This window comes from Pleurodeles waltl, chromosome 10, assembly GCF_031143425.1.
Source record: "Pleurodeles waltl isolate 20211129_DDA chromosome 10, aPleWal1.hap1.20221129, whole genome shotgun sequence".
Taxonomy (NCBI): domain Eukaryota; kingdom Metazoa; phylum Chordata; class Amphibia; order Caudata; family Salamandridae; genus Pleurodeles; species Pleurodeles waltl.
The window spans coordinates 398083292-398102820 of NC_090449.1; the positions used below are offsets into that span (position 1 = coordinate 398083292).

Below are 19529 nucleotides of genomic sequence, written 5' to 3' on the forward strand. Positions count from 1 at the left end.
TAAGGTTGCCTTCCCTCCAGCTGTGTTTGTCACCCCTCCCTTGAACTAATTCATTAACCGATCCACAACGAAGTTGCATGTGGTGTGATAAGTTTGTGTGCGTTTGGAGGACAGTTGTGAAATGAGAGAATACTAGCAAAGGACAGCGAAGGCCAGACGATAAGATAAGATCGGCGGAGAATAGTGTGAGCCTACAGATAGTTGAAACAAGGATTAGAAAACCAGACAGGGATTAGTGTACTCGGTCAGACCTTAATACCAGCCTTGTAAAGATAGAGGCAGAAGGCTGTTTTGAACACCATGTTGCAGAATAAGCAGAAAAGGCAAAATGGACTTCGTTCGCTGTGCTGCCTGAGTGAAGGCAACATAAAATGGCGGCGGGCCACAAAATGGCGGGTCGATACGATCGTATTAAAAATCGAATTTCCTCAGACCCCAATACCCTGGGTACCTCAGTACCATATACTAGGGAATTATAAGGGTGTTCCAGTAAGCCAATGTAAATTGGTAAAAATGGTCACTAGCCTGTTAGTGACAATTTGGAAAGAAATGAGAGAGCATAACCACTGAGGTTCTGATTAGCAGAACCTCAGTGAGACAGTTAGTCACTACACAGGTAACACATTCAGGCACACTTATGAGCACTGGGGCCCTGGGTTACCAGGGTCCCAGTGACACATACAACTAAAACAACATATATACAGTGAAAAATGGGGGTAACATGCCAGGCAAGATGGTACTTTCCTACAGGAGCTCACAAACTTGCACCTGCCATATTGGCCGACCAGGACCAGCATGGACAATGATTATAGCCATCAGGCCATATATCAATGATGGGGGAAGGACTCCTTTGCTGTAGCTTCTTGACGCAGCTATTCAAATAATGCCCACAAACATAACGTTGAAATTCAATAGGAAGGATTTCAGTTGTTTTCTGAATTGTAGGAAATCAGATTGAGATCATAGATGAAATCAAGGAATTTCAGGTTTTGCCGCAGTTGTGGAAAATGCTTCATCACCAAACATCACAGTTCATCTTCTACAATCATTTAGACAATGATGAGCAGAGCAAAAGCACCAAGTAGGGGTATACCAAGAAAATCTCAGGGCCAGAAAAGTAAAAATAGATTTAAAAGCAATTAGCCTGGCTTTAAAAACCACATGATTTTTAATGGCTGGCCAGTGAATCTGTTCTAACTCTAGTGAATATGTGCATGTTTGGGTAGATTGACTATAAGTCTGGTTGTTGTATTTTGGACCAGTTGCAGATGATGAAAAAAAAAAAAAGACTGAGTGGCGGCATGTTAGACATTATGCTAATTTAGATTTGATTATGGTGTTAAAAAATAGAGCTTCAAGGTGTTTATCTATAAAAGAGCGAAAAGATCTTAACATTTGAAAGCGCTAGAGAAAGGTTTTGGTTACCGGTGCTATTTGAGTTTTCAAAGAAAGCTCAAAGGCCACATGTTTGCCCAGATTACAAACAGAAGTGACAGGTAAGGGTACATGGCCCTTTACAGTCTGGCCAATCCAAAACTTTGAAGGATGGAGTGCCAGTGGAAATAAGAACCTGATCATTTTGGACAGATTTAGTTTTAGCAAAATCTTGGCCATCCACCAGCAGATAAGAATTAGACAATGGGATATTATTGGATGGGTTGGGGTCCTGAGCTGTTCAGATTTATGAAGGAGACAAAAATCAGTTGGTTGTCATCTCTGAAATTGTAAAAGTGGTCCCCTTCCTGATAAAATAGCTTGCTCAAAAGAAGCATGTAGGTACTAAACTGGATGGGTGACAGGATGGAACTCTGCAGGACACCACAGCTCAAGACTTTGGGTTTGGACCGAAAACAGGGTGGGGTTACTCCTTGACGACATTTCTCTTACTGTGATGTAAGCCATTTGAAAACAGAGCCTGAAATGCAGATGTCAAGTACTCTGAAAATTAGATTGGGATGATCAGTATGGTGTTGTAAAAGACTTCTGCCAGATTAAGAACAATCCAAGGCTCAACATCACGGTCTTCAAACATTCTACAAAGACCTTTAAGAACTGAGACGATGATGAGATCAGTACTTCCACAGGGACACAAGGCCTCTTGCATGAAGTTCAGGATACAGTGATTCTTGATGCACTCCTAACTTTGTTGGAAAACTGCTTATTTCTAGGATTTTACTCAGAAAAGGGAGCCAGGAAATTGGTCTAAAATTGGTCATGTCATCAGGGTCTACAGAGACCTTTTACAAGTAGAGTTAGACTATAGCAATTTTCCATGACACTGGCACTAGGCCTGTGTTAAGTGAGAAGTTGAAATTGGTAGTTAAAGTGTTTAGAGTAGCAGAAATTAAACCTTTAATTCGTTTTGCAGGTGTATCTTCATCAGGGGACCCCAAGAATTGCATAGAACTTAGTACTTTCAAGAAAGAGTCGACTGTAACTAGATTACATTTGTTAAACGAAGAGGTAGAAGAGGTGCTTGCAGTGTCTAAGTGAAAAAAATTATGTTTTGAAATGGATTCAGATTATATGTCTGGCTGTATTTTTAAGATTTTTCCACGAACGATGCTGAGAGATCTTTAAATAATTTATCTGAGTGGATGATATGCTATGTAAAAACTGATGAGAATGAAGTTTGTTAATAATCCTAAATAGTTCCTTAGCAAATTGGGAGCATTAGTAATGTGGTTTGAAAAATGTACTTTTTGGCAGTGTTGATCTAATTTTTGTACACCATACACTGTTTAACATATCGGAGTCTGCTTAGAAAAATTGTTCGCAAATTTCTTGCTAGCTTTTTTGCCAGTGGACTCTGACTTTACAAAGTGACCTTTGTATTAACAGGTTGAGTCGCACAATCAACATTCACAGGGCGGTCACAGACCAACCTGCCTGATAAATATGAAATAGGCTGGTCGCAATTTACAACTCCTCTGTGATTGGCTACAATTGTAGGCATGATGGCCTGGAAGGGAAGGTATTAAGTAGACAGTCATTAAAACAGGATCAGAATGCAATTGCTTTTCAGATTGGACACTAAAAGTTAAACCTACCGTGTAGGCGATTATTTTAGCGGCCTAGCCCTACATATGCAACCCTAGAGAGTACTATTTAAATCAGGCCAGCGCACCATAGGCATCCCCATCTGCACCCATCCTTGGCCATTGGTCAACCTCACTGCTCAAACAATCCTCACTGCACGTTTCATGTGTCTATAAGTGAGTATTGATTAATATTCTTGTTTAAGGACCTACTTTCACAAAACAGATACCTGTTTGACAGCACTATTACAATATTTAAAAACAAACAATTCTATCCCCCTTACTCCCAGGCACATTCCTTGATTATTTCTAGGTATACATGTACACATAGGTTAAGTTACAAATCGTACAGTGTACCATGATCTCTGGTGTAGGCATCGGTCACCAGATTGCAGATCTCTGTGAACTAAAACGAGCTCCCTGAACAGAAAAATCCCCTGGTGGACGAATTATTTCTCCTTAACTTTAGTATTCACAAAGCATATAGTCTTAACAGCAGGAGTTGCTTTTTTTATAATTTATAATTACTCACCCAGACGTTGCTGTTAATACTGGATCATTCCATGCATTGCTTACCATTGTTTGCTAGTCTTTTCAGCCAAAGTACCTAGCACTTCTCTTTAGTTTATTTTAATGTACTGTTCTGACACTCCGATATCCTGTTTGATTGACCGTCCCGTATCCTGTTTGACTGAGCGAGCTCAACTAAAAAGCCAGCGCATAATTGCCAAACACATTCTTTCTCCTTTAGGTGATTTAAACCTTTGGTTTGAACTTCCTTAAGGGTCCACCCTCCGATTTAAACTATATTTAGAGACTTTTGACCTTCATTTACTAAATTCTCATCTCACTCAAATTGCCAATCATCTCCTTGTCCCAACACTCAACTCACTTTAGGTAGGTAACTCTTTTCTTTCTATTCACTGCTCATAGTCTTATCAACTTTGACATCCCTCTACCCTCCGGGTTGAATAGGACTAACTAGTATACACCTACGTTGTAGAACGTGCTCACTCCTCCACTACTAAATTGTGCTATATAAAAGAACACTGTTTAATGTTTTTGGGCCAAATATATGTAGAGGCAGATCTTAAAAATTAGATGCACCAACTTTTGCAGCCTAGCTGTCATTTTGCCATGTAACCTATTCAGTTTGCGTCATAAAAATTCCCATTCAGAAGGGTCATAGCATGATTGCTTAATCGAATGTAGTAAGACAGCTTGCTATTTACGATCCCCCTTCAATTGGCTATGAGCTTAGTGATGGTGGCCTCAAGGGACAACAGACCTCTATCCATTTGTTGGCTTTCCAGATCGAGAAGTTTTTTATTTTTTATTTTTAAGCAGCCTGTGTACAGGTGCTGCTTCAAAAAAAATGTTTCCCATTTCAAAGCATTGGATGAGGGGTGGGCGGAGGAGCAGGCAGTGGTCTCCTGCTCCCGTCAGGAATATGCAACATGATTCCCAAAGGGAAAACTGTTCCACGGGGACAGCATCTCATTTGTAAGTTAGTTTACCATCCCTCTGAGATGTTTGTGACTTTTCAGTGGTTTGTCAGCAATTGCCTTCACAAATTAAGCAAATTGCAATTATTAGAGGATGCCCCATTCTCGTCCCCTCCTATTTGTGATTCAGAATGATTTCTAAAAACCCTTTTGTGAGTCGGAAAGAGTTGCCTGACTCACAAAGGAGATTTAGTATGCAGCCAACCTCTGTTTTGCGAACCTCACAAACCCTGTGATTTTGCACACAACATGGTTGGTGACCGCAAAATAGTTTTGGATCTGGTCATTTGTGACTTAATGTTTTCTGGAGTTAACATTAGATGGACTAGCAGTAGGAAATGAACAATAGCTTGTGTGTGTTCCTTCCAAAAAAAATAGGAATCGGTTGTACATTTCTAGGTAACCCTCCAAAAGCAATGCATGGTGATCACTGAGTATGTTGAATAATTCACAATAGCTTAATGTCACCGGTATCATAGATTTGCACCTGGTTAAGGGGAGGAACAGGAAGGTGGGTCATGTTTTAGGCAAAATTACCCGATTTATCTGCAGCCCCCTCAATTTCTAAATTTTTGTCTCCAGCTTGAAGGACAGGACTCTGAGTGATGCAGTGAACCCAGACACAGTCACCAAGAAGCTTAATGAGTTATCGGACTCTGAGCTGGATAGGTATGTACTTAAAACTTGTGTGCTCATCTAGGAACTATGAAATGTGGTAGGACCAATAATAATAGTAATTGTTTATGTAAACATTTATAACTGCAGTTTTGCCGTTCTAACACACTATAAATACCAGGCGTTACTCATAGCACTTTAAATGGCAGCCAGTTCATTAATCTCAGGAAAGATGAAAGGCTGAGTTGCAATTGCTGGAATTCTGACTTCTGACCTACATGTCACTTGGATGTTGTAGGCAACCACATATCTCACCTAGCTATCTTAGTGCAAAAGTGTCCTTTGTAATGGTGGGTGGTTTCAGGGCCATCGTAATAAAGACAGTTACTCTGAAGCTAGAATTTATGTTCAGTTTGAGAAAATAGGGAGGCATCAGGCACTTGAGCTTCTCCTAGAGCTCCGTTCTCTGCTCTATCAGTTATTTTCAAGGAGAGCTCACAGTAGAGGAAAAGAGGCGGGGAAGAACATGATTAGCAATGCCTTGAAAGTAACTGATTTGTGAGGATCCAAGCCCTGTGAGGTGTTGCTACTGCAGTTTGTTTCCTATTTGGATGATCTAATTTGCCTTAACCATAGTTAATTAATTCTCCCAGATCAGAGAGATATAGCAGAGCAGGTCTCTTGGAACTTGGCTGAAGTAGAGCACCAGCATTGATACCTGAAATTGGGATGCAGTTCAAGGACCACTACCATCTTTAACTGGCCTCCCAAACCTTGATGGTTTTGCCTGCCCTGCTACATTGCAGCCTGGTCCTCCTTGGTAGTCTTTCTACCGCTCTGTGGACAAATAACTACTGGAACCACGTGGATTGCCAAACCTGGTTTGGGAGGTGCTGCAACAGTTCATTAGTCAACCCCAAAAGAGCAATTTAAATTTTCCCTCTCAGTCGCCTTGCCCAGAAGAGACACTGCACATTTGAATTATATGAGAAATGAGTGATTGATCCCGGGAGGAGAGTGGGTAGATGAATAGGCTGTAAATGGCTGTTGTGAATTACACTAAGCTTTCAATGACTATTTCACAACCCCTAGGTGAAGAAGGCCCTGCCAGAGTTGAGGCTCACTAGAGTTGCACAGGAACATTGCCAGCATGTTTGTGCCATAGGAATCCACAGCCAATTTACACCACAAGGCTCCTCTCCCACAAGAGGCTGCGTGAGGGAGGGATTTGCATGTGTGCAGAACACGGCTGTTCCAGAGCCTAGTCAAGGAGGTGGTGCTCCCCTTTCGATAAAAGGTCCTCATGTCCACCATATATACCACAGACATGATGGTGAACCCAGAGTAGCTGCATACAGGGTCCAGTGGAAAAGCTGTTTCAAAACGTGATGGGATAGCCATGTTGGGGGACAAAAATTGGGCCCTATAAATTACCTCCTGTAATTCTTAACACCTTCAACACCAGGTCAGCCTTCATAGGGCAAACTGTTTATTGTCCCCACAAAGTGACTGCTACAACAGACTTCGAATTTGCTCTCCCTATTGATCCTTCAATCTAAAGCATCCAATTAGGCATTCGATTCCCCTACAAACTCTTGAAATTGTTGCAGTGAGTATAGTCTCTAAAACGCCTAGACAACCAGCAGCTGTCAAAGCTGAGGTTTGGAGAAGCTCTTTAAAGGAGACCAAGGACATGGTTCTTAATGCCAAGAGGTAAAGAAAATTGTTGCAAACAAATTAAATTCTGGTGCCCAGCATAATGTGTCTCCTGTGCATTCTGAAACCGCTCCTTTGCGTGTTCAGCTATCGATTGGCTACACTCTCAGCTAACAGAATCAGATATTTTTATTTGCATGGCAAAGCGATAACAGTTAGAACCGTGATTAAGAGTCCAGCAGTGAAATGGGACATAATGAAGGGTTTTAAGGCACAAGATCTCACTCCATGACTAGACACTGACTCAAAACTAAATTGTCTACATTAGCCAAGCACTGATCACACCTATGAGGGATCAGAGTATCTACAAGGGCAAAGCAGCCGCTGATTTGACTAGGTTCATATCTAGATTGCACCACATTGGCAAGTGTATCCCCCATTTCCAGTTCCGAGCTGAGGCTCCTAGGTGACACATCGAAGGGTTTTGGTTAAATTTGGGGACCTAGGGATGGGAGTTGACTATATTGCAGAATCACTGTTGTCTTCATGAGTTCCTTAGCTGCGAATAGAGCTGGAGGTCACATACTTGGCACCTTTTGGATAACATTGATCCTTGCCAGTTATACTTATACACGGGTCGACAGTCAGTCTCTTGTGATGTTTTACTAATGAAAAATGCAATAAAATTTTATGTTTAAAAAAAAATAGACCAGCAATGAATTTGGCAGTCGAAAGACAAACTTTGAGGGACGAGTAGCCATCTTCTAAGTAATCCTTTCCAAATAAGCTGGTCCCTAGTTTGTGGCATTGTGACAGACAACCTGAGCTTCCCTTGGGATATATGACTTCAGCAAGACGGTGTAGAGATACTTTTGGAAGCATTGCAGGCCACTAGGCAAAACAATATGTGTCAGAATATACACACTCATACAGGTTCAACAGGAAAAAAAAAAGGAAACTTAACACAGGAACTTAATTTCAACACCTCAGTTCTGTAATCTTTGAGTACGATCCAGCAGCAAATGATTAACATTTCTTCTACAGTTTAAGAGTTGGTAGGGAGAATGGTTGGGGCAGATTGGGGCAGACGATTATATTATCAGACACAGTTTTTGACAGACACACCTCAAAAGCAGTTGAAGGATGTTAAATAAACAATGGAGGGCTTGGAGAACCAGCAAAAGAAAGACAACCTGTAAAAACCTTGTCTTGGAGAGGTTTTTAAAGAGATTGACCTCAAGAAATTCATAGACTATTTACTGGCTAGAGCATTTACTGGCTGGTGAGACTGGCATTTTTATAAGGAGCTGCATTGTGCCCGCTGCTTCCCCTTTTAGTCTACGAAATATCTAATTAAGCCTACCCTTCATGATCAACATTATCAAAGTTGCATTAAAAGAGGGGTTCTCCCAAGCGTCCTGCCCAAACAATCTACTGCGGTGAATGATTTCCGCTTGTTGGTGGGTCTTAAGGGGTACTAGCTGGTCTGTTATGAACAAGCAATAGCGGGTAAACCTTATTTGCACAAGTTCAAGGAACACGGATTGGACTCAGACTTGCAAGAACCATCAAGCTTAGCTTGCTTTTTCGAGGCTAGAGTACAATATGCCTAACTGTGGAAATTCCCGGGAAAAAATGTTGTAAACTCATCATCTCGATGTAGGATGATTCCACGTGCAGTTGCAACCATTTATCCAGGGATCCACCGAATGGGTGAATGTAATTTCTCGTATTGTTTTGACAGTCGGTTCCTCAGTAAGGACAATTTATGGATCTGATTTTATTGAAAATAGTTTTTGTTTTTTTCACTCTTTATCTTTTGAAAACATTTCCCCGGTTTTGCAAGTTCTAGAATAACCCAACAGGATCAGGACTAGGTCATGATGAAGGAATCACTTGCTACTTACGTCTCATTTTTGTGGCTAGTTTGGCAGTGATTGTCTCCTTCAGCTCCAAATTCTCTACCCTGTTGTAGAAAACTGCACTAGGACCGGTAAGAACATGTTTTTGATGCTCTTTGTGACTTCGACTTTAACACTATGCAAAACCTTTATCTCAGAGACTTTTGTGTCAGGCTTAAGCCGAGAAATAGGAGCGATGCTCAAACACACAGAGAGACATACAGTAACTTGGACTTCTTTCAGGTAATTTCTGGCCCCAATCATGTTAAAGGCCACAAGTCGGAACTTGTATTTGCTTCATCAGACACTGTCTTCCCATCCTCTGCTTCCTCCACTTCTGTGTGCATGTCACCAGCAATCCAGCGAGTTAGGGGTGTGTAAAAAAATTCAACTGAGAGTTTAATTGGTGCCTTATGAACTGCTTAACTAGTTTATGCACAGGATATTTTTAACCTTGTCCCTCCTTGCATTGTTAGCCCTAGACTTTCTCTGTGTTTTGCTCCCTGTTTTTTGGCGACCTTTGCTAAAACTGCATCGAATTAGGCAGGATGAAGCTACAGGAAAAACTGTTCTGTGAGCACTGGAACATCTTACTTCGGAACTATAAAAAACACTCTGCATATGATTCATGTCTTGTATTATCAGTCAAGAGTGTGTAATGTACCAGATCTCACTAAGGCAATCTTATGTATAGCTAAAGAACTCTTGAACCTTATCTGTACTCATAGAAAAATAGTTGAGTCATTTCAGATTTGGGAGGATCTAGGGGATTTTTTGCATTCAAAATAACTACAGCGTGACCCTCTCTTGACCTTACTTCTACCCTTCTCAAATACTCCTCTTGGTGACACTCTGTTTTTGAGAGCTCTCCCATTAAACATGAACATACTGATCAGTTTTTTCGTTGAACATGCCAGCGTCTCTGCTTGATCCATGCTAAATACTTGAAAACCGGAGCAAGTTTAATTATCTTCCCTTATGTCGTATTTGACACTGTTTTCTGGCCACTGGTATGATGGCCAGCCCTAACTCCCTCACCATCCCCACAGCACTCACCCTGCTTTAATTTCCCTCATGCATCCTGTACCCTGCTAGAACTACAGGTGCAGATGTTTTGACATGATGGGAAACCTACAAATCAGCATCTGCAGCTCAGAGGCTAGGCTTTGCTGAGCAGTCTTCAGCTCTACAGAGTGATAGGGCTGACGCTTTCCTGGAGTTGATTGAGCCATGGGCATCTAAATTCTGAAAATATGAAGCATGCTATGATCTAGCACTTTTGACTGACTCCAGCTCAGTATCAAAACAAGCTTTCAGGATTAAGGAAAAATGGAACGGGTATCCTTTTTATATTCTTTTGAATATATCAAAATAAAACTGGAAAGGGATGAAGGGGACACATTTTGATTATTTGAGTAATGTTTGCTATTCGAGTGAGGACAGAGTGCTTACTGGAGCTCAGGTATTTTGAAGGATGAAAAGTAGACCCACGCTGTTTGCCAACCCCACAACTTGTGTTGTGGCGGTCTTTACCGCCGGTCCGTGGCAGTAAGACTGTAAAGGCGAGACTGCCAGCCTCTTAATGAGGGCAATAGTGTTATGTTGACAGTTTTATTTTGAAACTAGTTTGAGGATAAACTTGGAATGAAAAATCAAATCTGATTGTACATTGCATGGTTTTGGAAATAAAATTGCTATGAGTTACAAGCATTACCTGTGCAGGTTGTCAATCCAAAAAGGATATACTAATGTCTCTCCACCCTATGACTTTGTGAGAAGGTGAAACATACTTGCAAGTGAACAAAAAACAGGAACCATGGCCAACAATTCCCTATGGCTTAAGTACTCTTTCATCACAAAAGGTGTGGGGTAGTGGGAACAGGGGGTAAGACTGGGTTAGTCTTTTAACCAGTGTCTGGTTATTTAAGGTTGCTGGATAAGGGGTGCTGTGGTGACCTACAGGAATGACGGGGGATTTTCCTTTACGGACTAGGTGGTCTCACACACATAGTAGTGTCATGCTTCATCATATGACCACCTAGCCCCACCTAAGTAAGATGATACTACTCAGGCGGACTCGACCTCTGGTTAAAAGAACCAGAGGGAGTGCTGAAATTAAATTGACTGGATAATTACAGTGATCCAGAGGGGGTGAATAATAAAATTACCTAACATGTCACCGATGGCTCTTATTAATTTTAATAGTGGTGCATGTTGGTAAGACTAAAACTAAGGGGAAAGGCTCGTTAGAGGATAATGTCTCTTGGAGTCTAAAAGGGGTTGTACATGACCAAGTACTCTTTCACCATACTGTTTCCTGTCGCAAAATGGCAACTTTAAATCACTTAAAAATGATAAAGGAATCTCAGTGTTGGAGTTCTGCCATGGATGGCAGTTGTGCCCCAATGGAAGGCTCGTTCAAATTAGCTTGCCTTACCTCCTCACCGCAAACATTGCCAGCAGCAGTTTACACCAGTTTACATTCTGCATTCACCAAGACCCTCAAGACAGCCCACACCTTTGAATTCTACAAATTCAGATGCCCTTTTCTACCATAGCAGCAACAAAGTTCTGTCATTTTCCCCAACACCTGGTGGTGCTGCATGTTATACGTCTCTTTGATCAGCTACATGACTTTCAGACATATTGTCTTCTTTTCATTCTTTTCCTGTATCATAGCCATGTTAGATCTAGCAAATGTGTCCCCACAAAAATGCTTGTCTTACTAAGTAGAAGTGTTCTTACTGAGAAATGTGGAAAGAAGTAGTGATATCCCCAGGTGGGTTTTTGTCAAGCAGCGTAACTAAGTCGCAGCTGTCTTTTTTAGTTTCTCTTTAAAGTGAAATGTTTTTTTTTTTTTTTACTTTCAGACGTTCTATTAGAATTTTAAGTCGGTCTGCAAAACATTGTGTACATTAATACCTTTTGTCGAACTGCCTTTGTGACAGAATTAAAATGTAATACATTCGCTTACATTTTCCTTAACCAGTTCAACACAAACCAGTTTAGCTCAAATACATTTGATTGGCATATAGATCCGTGAAACAGATGAACAGAACCTGAAAATAACAATCCCCCTACCCATTGAAACTCTTTCCCTCCTTAGGCTCTTTCCTCTTTCACAGCTGAGAGAATCCATGGACAGTGAGAAAGCAGTATTAATATCATTGGTACAATAGAAGCTGGTAAGGGAAAGGATAACACAAGTCCCAGAGGGTGCATTTGGTTGCCTAGAGAGCCATCCACTGTAGATGGGTGGATAGAGGAGTAATATACCTCTATCTATTTTCAGGACTCTTAAGTCACTTAGGTCAAGGCATCCCCTTTATAGTCAGAGGCAAAACAGTATCACAATGGCCACTGTTGCTTCACAAATTGCTTAGTAGTGGCTGTAGTCTCACTGGTAAGTTTTTCCAAATCTAGGATCCACCATAGCCTCTTGATCCAGTGGAGTTCAGCTGGGGTACCGGCTGACCCCAGAGGGTTAGGATAGATTGCTTGGCGGCCAAGAGCAGATGTGAGATTAAATGCTCCCTCTACCCCCATACATCTCGTCGTCTGGTCGACCCTGAAGAATAACATCTGGGCATCTGGTGATGTCAGCCCCTGTGATCTGCTTGATGGTGGTAAGGACAGAATCCTAGAAGGGACTAACGACCTGGCAGGACCATAACAGGTGCAGCAATTTTTCTTCTTCCACACAGCCTTGCCAGCAGCATGGGTCCCTGCCTGTCTTCATTTTGGCTAGGTGGCTAGGAGTATAGTGCCACCAATAAAGAATCTTAGGCAATGTTTCCCTTCTCCTTGTGTGTTTGATGGCATGATGTGTGTGGATAAGTATTTCATCTCATTGGGCCTTGTCCATGGTTATGCCTATAGCCTTTTTCCGGGCCTGTTGAAAAGGAAATTTATGGGTGTGGCCCTTAATGTTTAGCAAAGAATAGATTTTAGATGTGGCGTTGGTATCGTCAGTGCAATGGAGTAGATATCTCTCGAAGGGTTTGAGCGCTCGTATAGCACCATCCAGGGTCCAGTGCTGCAGCTGGAGGTAAGGCGATATCTCTATCTCCGATAAGCCATATTAAAGTGAAGTTGGTCGAAGAGATTAATGGAGACCCGAAGATATTTTGCAGTGTTTTGAAACTGGGGGTTATGAGCCGCCCTCCTTAGGGTACTTTCCTAGCTTAAGAATCTGGGAAGTAGCAGATTACGACATGGAAGGTGTCACCCCACCCTCTTGCACCATTGCCCAATAGACTTTTATCAGCAAGGGGAGGAGAGGGGAAACGAGGCGCTTGTAAAAGGCACTGGAAGCCGTTGGGCCCTGGAACTTTGGAGGGGGACAGTTTCACTATGGCCAGCAGTATTTTTTTTTTCTTCTCCATCAGCTGCTTAGGCAGCTCCTATTTTAGGCTCTAATCTTAGGGAGGTCCACCCTCATTGAATAGGAAGCCCAGAACTGCGGATCTGTGTCCTTGTTCGGAAAGAGGGTCGAGTCGAAAGCATTCGCCCTTTAGAGTCCAATGTGAAGAGCCATCTGTCACAGTCCTGAACTTAATAGATGTTGGTGCAGGCTTGTTTAGCTCGAATCACTGTAGCTAATAGCTTCTCCGACTTGTTCCCTGGAGTATAGTATTTATTATCTAGTTTGCAAGGGAATAGGCATCTTTATCTAATGTTACGAGTTTCAGTTGGTCCAGAGTCTTGAGGATCTTCCTCCAAGTCATCTGGGAGTGGGTGTGTTTGTCCTATTGATCTTAACCTGTTAAGTCATCCCTTTGCTCCTGGAAAAGGGCACCATGCAAGCGTTACCGGTGAGCAGCCTCTATTATGAAGTTCACCCTGAGAACTGCGTTTAGTGCGTCCCTAGAGTGGTGGCTGATGTGTCCCCGATGTTGCTGTGTGTAACGTAGTCTGTTTTGTTCTTGGAGATAATGGCAACCAATACTGGGACTTTGAGAATATAGTCTTGTAGCCATCAGAGGCTTGGTAGTTCGGGCCTGTGTGGGACATGCTTGGGAGATAGTGGATGTGATCAGACCTTGGTCTGACAGTGTCACTGGTTCCTGTGTGGCCTCGAGGATATCTGAGGAGATGCTTATCGAGTAGATAGTATTCGAGGAGGGCATATGTTTTATGTGCTCTAGAGTGAAATGAGAAGTCAGTACTTAGTGGATGGCTGTGCATCCACACATTCAGTATGCCTACCTCTTCTAGGAACCCCCTTCCAGTCTCTGAGAGCTCCGCTGTGTGACTGTAGCTCAGGTTGTTGAGATCTGCCTCCTTATTGAGGGCTAAGTTTAGCTCTCCAGCCAGAGTGAGAAGGGCCATGGATCATTCAGACAGCGCGTGAACGGTTTTGATAAGGAATGATTCCTGGCCATGGTTGGGGTAATAAATGGAGACTATGGTTAGCATTGAAACTCTCAGTGTACCTTGTATGGCCACCCACCTAACCCTGTCCCTCAAAGTGTCGGCAACCCAGAGGGGGAAGTTCTTCACTACCAGGATCCCCCCTCCCACTGGTTTTTGCTGGCTGAGGAAAAGTATAAACCTTAGTATTCAGGAGAGTTAAGACAACATTGGTCCTCTTGTAATAGGTGGGTCTCCTGGATCAAATCTATATCTGCAGGGACAGAGGACAGTGAATTATTGAGTCCCCGTACATTATATGCAGTAATTTAAGCAGGGGCATGACAGGGTGTGGACTGTAGGGTGAGGTACGAAAAAGCACAATGCCTAGCTTCGAGATTTGGTGGCAAAGTGTGAGTGGACGGGCCATCACTGCCCTTGTAAAACAGCCCTTATGGGCTCACAAACCCCCAACAAAACCAACAATGAACAAAGAATAACCAAACCATTAATGATGCTTCGTCCCTTGGGCAGGATACAGGGGCGCCAACCTGGGTGAATCTCCTTGTACATGCATTGTATACTCCCTCTGCTGAACTCTTTGGTGCCATGCGTCCTCTGTTGCAGGTGCCTGCCCAAAGGCCCGTCCTGGCCATGGGTTAGTCGTAGTTCAGATGGGTGCAGTAGGGATAAGCAATTCTCTCCTTCATTAGCGACAGTGTCAAGTATTGCCGAGCCTGGGGCTGTCCTCTGTAAGCCCCCAACCTATATTGGAGACTTCCGTTGATCTGTCAGGTGGGGGAGGAGATGAGAGACTCCGAACCTTTGAGCCTATGCAAATGCCATCTTCTGTCCCACCAGGATCTCCTTGTTCCTATGCGCTGGTGGTGGCGAAACACTGTCACCCACTCCAGGCTGGCTGATTGACGGAAGTCTAGCTGGGTTCCAACTCTTGAATCCAGGTGAGGCAAATCCAAGCTGTTGCCAGCCTTCTGCAGGGATTGGGTAGCCCATTTGCAGCCCTGCCACTTAAAAACAGTCACCAATTGAAATCCCTCCCTTCCAACCTAACCTACAAAAACTTCAGAATCCTGATCAGTTCTCCAAGTAGTACCTCCACTTCAGCTGATTCCACCTATCATGTTTTTAGTCCCCCATTTCAACATCAAAGTATAGCCTTCCTTCCGTTCGTGATAGACGATGCAAATCTAAATCTTACTCTGTAATTGGAGACTGACACATTTTCAAATAGTGTGTTCTTTGTCCATTTAGACTGTGTGATATTTTCTCCATTGATGCAACTTGCAAACGCTTGTTGTACCATCTCATTGAGATTGGAGCTTTGCAATTATAAAAAAAAGTGACGTAGCAATGTTCTCTCCAACCTTGGTAATTTTAATTGCGGTCCGAGGTAGCATGCAGATAAGCCACAGTAGAACTGATGATGTCTACCTGGCTAAATGCTAACTGGAGTCAAGCAAAGTGGATAAGGAATTGATCAAGTTTGCACACAGATTGATAGTGGATCCAGTTAAGTGGTACTGAACTCCTTCTATTGTTAGGATTTATTTTTTACGTTTCCTTGGGAATCCTGATAAGGCCATTGGTCTGAATCCACCAAAAATCATTCATATTTTTCAAGTTGTGCAGCCAGTATCATTCTGAAAATCTTGGAGGTAATGTTAACATATGTTCTCTACAATGTACACTTGTTAGGTTCTTCCCTGGTTTCTGAATTAAATATATGCCAGTCTCAATAATAGGTGTGATCCTCTCCTCCTTTACAAAATCTTGTCAAGCGGAGGCAAATATCACAGGAAAGGTTTAACTGGTTCTGTTGTAAACCTGGTGAATTCCTGGTTTTAAGGGAAATTATTATGTTCCTTACCTACGTCACCTTTGTTGGTCAGCTTATATCTAATCTCTGCACTCTGAGTCAACATATGTCACTCCTTCTGAGCTTCTGTCTGTCCGCTGCCATAGAGCTGTTGATAAAAGTCCAAGAAAGCTTTTAATTTATTTCTGTAATGCCTCTGTACATTGCCATGATCAGTTTTCTTTCCCTGTGCCCGCAATTACGTATCTGATCAGTTTTCATCAGCTGAAAATGTTTGCTGTACTCTCAGGAGCACAAGCTGAGCCTTAATAGTTTGGACTACATTCAACCGTCTCCTTAGTACTGTTAGTTACCTTACTTTACCTCTTCCAATACTATTATGTTGAGGCCACCCCTCAGGTTATTTCTTCTTCCTGTAGGTTTTTAAGTGTAAAGATGGTGTTTATAAGATAATAATCTTGGGCTGTCAGGCACACAAATATTAAGGAATGGAACTTCCTACCATTGTGGTTAAACTAAGCCAATATGTATGTAGTAATATTTATTTTGTTAGGTTGTACAACATTGGATTGTTACACTTAAAAAGATGGTCAGTCCTAACATCCTGGATGTGTGTAATGCAAAGAACTCACTAGGTAATCCTGGTGCCTTACTCTGTGGTGGTCCCCTCTTTATGCACATTTTTTGTAAGAACAAAATATCTGGGCTCGTCATCTTAATGTTCAGCCAGATACTCTGATGCTTCTTGGTGTTGAAAGCCCCCTCACATTTTCTTGAAGACCTGTCCATTTGTAAGTTCCATTGTGCGGTAGAGAGAGAGAGAGAATGAGTGTATTTAGTGCCTTCCTTGTAGTCTAGTGTAAGTTAGTAGCGTCTGGTTAGTACCACCACATAGGTGTAAAGCTCCTCATTCTATGTGTAGTGACTTATGCAATATGGTAGGTATATATCCATACAGTTGTAAGTACAGAGTTTTCTTTGTGGCTGAGTGTAGGTGTCTGGTTAGTGTCTCCGTATAGGTGTATATATTCTTGTTACTCATGTAGTACTGTATGTTGGCAAACATCTTATTCCATCTAAAGCGTACATGTAGTTTTATTGATATGTGGCCTTCGCCTACCAAGCTCTGTTGTAGGAATATCGTGCTTCATTGTTACTTGATGCAGGTGCATAGCTCCTTGCTACTCATACAATTTTGTTTACTCTTTCAGGCGAACGTCCAGCATGACTATCAATTATTAGCTGAATGCCGATTCACAAACATTGTGGTCTGTTTGCCTATAGTGTTATTGTCTTGGCTTTTTGAATTTCTTTTGGTGTTTGCAAACATTCAACAAATACATATTGATAACTCACATATTCCCAATGGCCTTTTATATGTGTGTGTGTGTATAACTTAAAAGTGGCCGAATGAAAATGAACCAAACATACTTGGGGACCAAATATCAATTGGCACTGCACAACTGTGATATTTGGTAAATTTCCAGCCAGCTTTTTTTGTGCAGGAAAAAGTGAAGAGCCATTTTTAATTAAAAGAGAGCCATTTGTAATGAAAAGCAAAGCACACATTATTCGTAATTTCCTCTGGTAACCACAATTGTTTATAGCATGTTCATATGTAGGGGTTGGCCCAATTATACCCCCCTTGAGTATCGGAGAATCTAACAACTCATACAAAAGTATATTGACTCTTGATGGATCAATCAACATACATCATTTGGACCAATAAAACATCAATTATTATTGTCCTAATATTTATAATTTATTTATTTTGTTCCAATATCACACTCTATGCAGTATTAACCAATCATGAATTCATCTAAGAAACAACTACCTTAACATCACCTATAGTCTTCAAAAACACAGTACATTATGTACATAGCCCTTATGCCTAAATTATTTGAAAGCCGTTGTCCATAAATATCTCGCAAGATCCAGGTCCGTCTACACAGGTAGTCCATTAAGCTAACATCTTTTTCCACAGTCCGCTGTAATTATTTACACTGTAGAACAATTGGTGGACTCCGCCACCATCCATAAATTTGTAATCAATGAGAACTCCTGATGTTATGATGTCAACTCGTTTCGACCTTTTTAATTATGGCCTCATCATGACCCACAAGGAGCATGTATTCCTTCACTTAAAATAAAAACGCTAAAAACCCATCACAAATGCAAATGTAGCCAATAAATCTTATTGTTAAAATAATTTATGTTACATGCACACTCTTATATCAAGAAGACACCGAGCCAGGTGCTGCTATTATCCCTTATTTTTTAACATAAACCAAACACCTCCATATGCCCTGTGTATTATAGTTATGCTCTTATAATCAGAAGGAACTGGGCGTGCCATATTTTACAACTAAAATTCAAATGCCTATATCCAGAATATTCACAGAATTCATTTTTTTATAAAAACAATATTTGTATACTCAAAAAAATGTATATTATCCTGTCCACTGACAATAATGTCTTAATTACTAACGCGTCTATCAGACACCTCTTAAACCCACATATTTATCTTAAGCTCTTACATATCCAGCAAAGGCCAAACTTCATCATACTCATTTAATTCATTCAATGTGGAATCAAATCTCAAAATCAATCTTGCCTTTTTAACTAGTCAGCACTAAATTTAGCTATCTCATTCTGAATTTTGTACTGACTTTTCCAAACCGTGGTGTGAGGAAGTGGGGGCAAGGTTTTTTTCAGAATTGCACCAATGAGCTTCCTGTGGAGTGTTGCCTCATCCGTAACTACATAGGCGTGAATGCTGCCTCTCATAAAGACGCACACCAACAAGTATAATGTGTTTTAACACACAGTATTACTCACAAATACATACCATTTGGTTTCTCCCTGTAGTCTCACTAATATCCATGTTAAATCTCTTGCAATTGTTTTCTGCAGACTCAGAGCTTGTCAAAAATTAATCAAACCTTTATGCTTTATGCTTAACTCCTATACATTGAGGATTGTGGTTTGCTTTCTGTTCTTTATATACATGCTGTCCGTAAGACAAAGTTCCATTATTCTGGATCTTAACACAGAGGTTTTCTCTTAATCAAATCTATTACATAGATAGATTAGCCTCTGAAAAAAAAAGTACTTCTGTTTAGAATGCTGCACAGATTTGTATTTCTTTAGTGAAATAGCTGTTAGCTAGACTAGAAATTTAGTAAACATTGGTGCAGTCATTTCTGTAACATTTTCAGGGAGGTAGTCCTTGTGCATGTCACCCATTTAGAGTATGGTTTTATTGATGTCTTTATGTTTTGCTGTCTGAAGGTTCCTACATATTTGGGCAGATAAAAGTGGATAAACAAGATCATATGTTAAGATGCTTTTTCAGAGTATGGCTGGGCGCAAGGGGTTGTGGAACGAGATCTAAAATGTGACAGTACAGCAGCCAACAAATGTGATAGTGTGTATGTGAAGCTGAAATGCACACAAGCATATCTACCATGATAAGTAGTAGATCGGTTAACTCTTCTTAAGTAGTGTTTTGAAAGTGATTTTTTGTGTTTAACATAAAATACCAATATATTGACTTGTGCAGTTGGTGGTCAAAAATAAGCCTTGTCTTCTCTGCAATTGAAAGCAGAGTTGAAGACAAGCTAAA

At 41.3% G+C, this 19529-nt stretch overlaps 1 protein-coding gene across 5 annotated transcripts in view; it reads left to right on the top strand.

Annotated features, from left to right (window-relative positions):
* TELO2 (telomere maintenance 2) overlaps positions 1-19529 on the top strand; it is an 863005-nt gene that overhangs the window by 464635 nt on the left and 378841 nt on the right. For all 5 annotated transcript variants that reach the window (XM_069210626.1, XM_069210623.1, XM_069210621.1 and 2 more), the window contains one exon: positions 5126-5212. In XM_069210626.1, coding sequence (XP_069066727.1) covers positions 5126-5212 — 87 coding nt within the window. The remainder of the gene's footprint in view (positions 1-5125; positions 5213-19529) is intronic.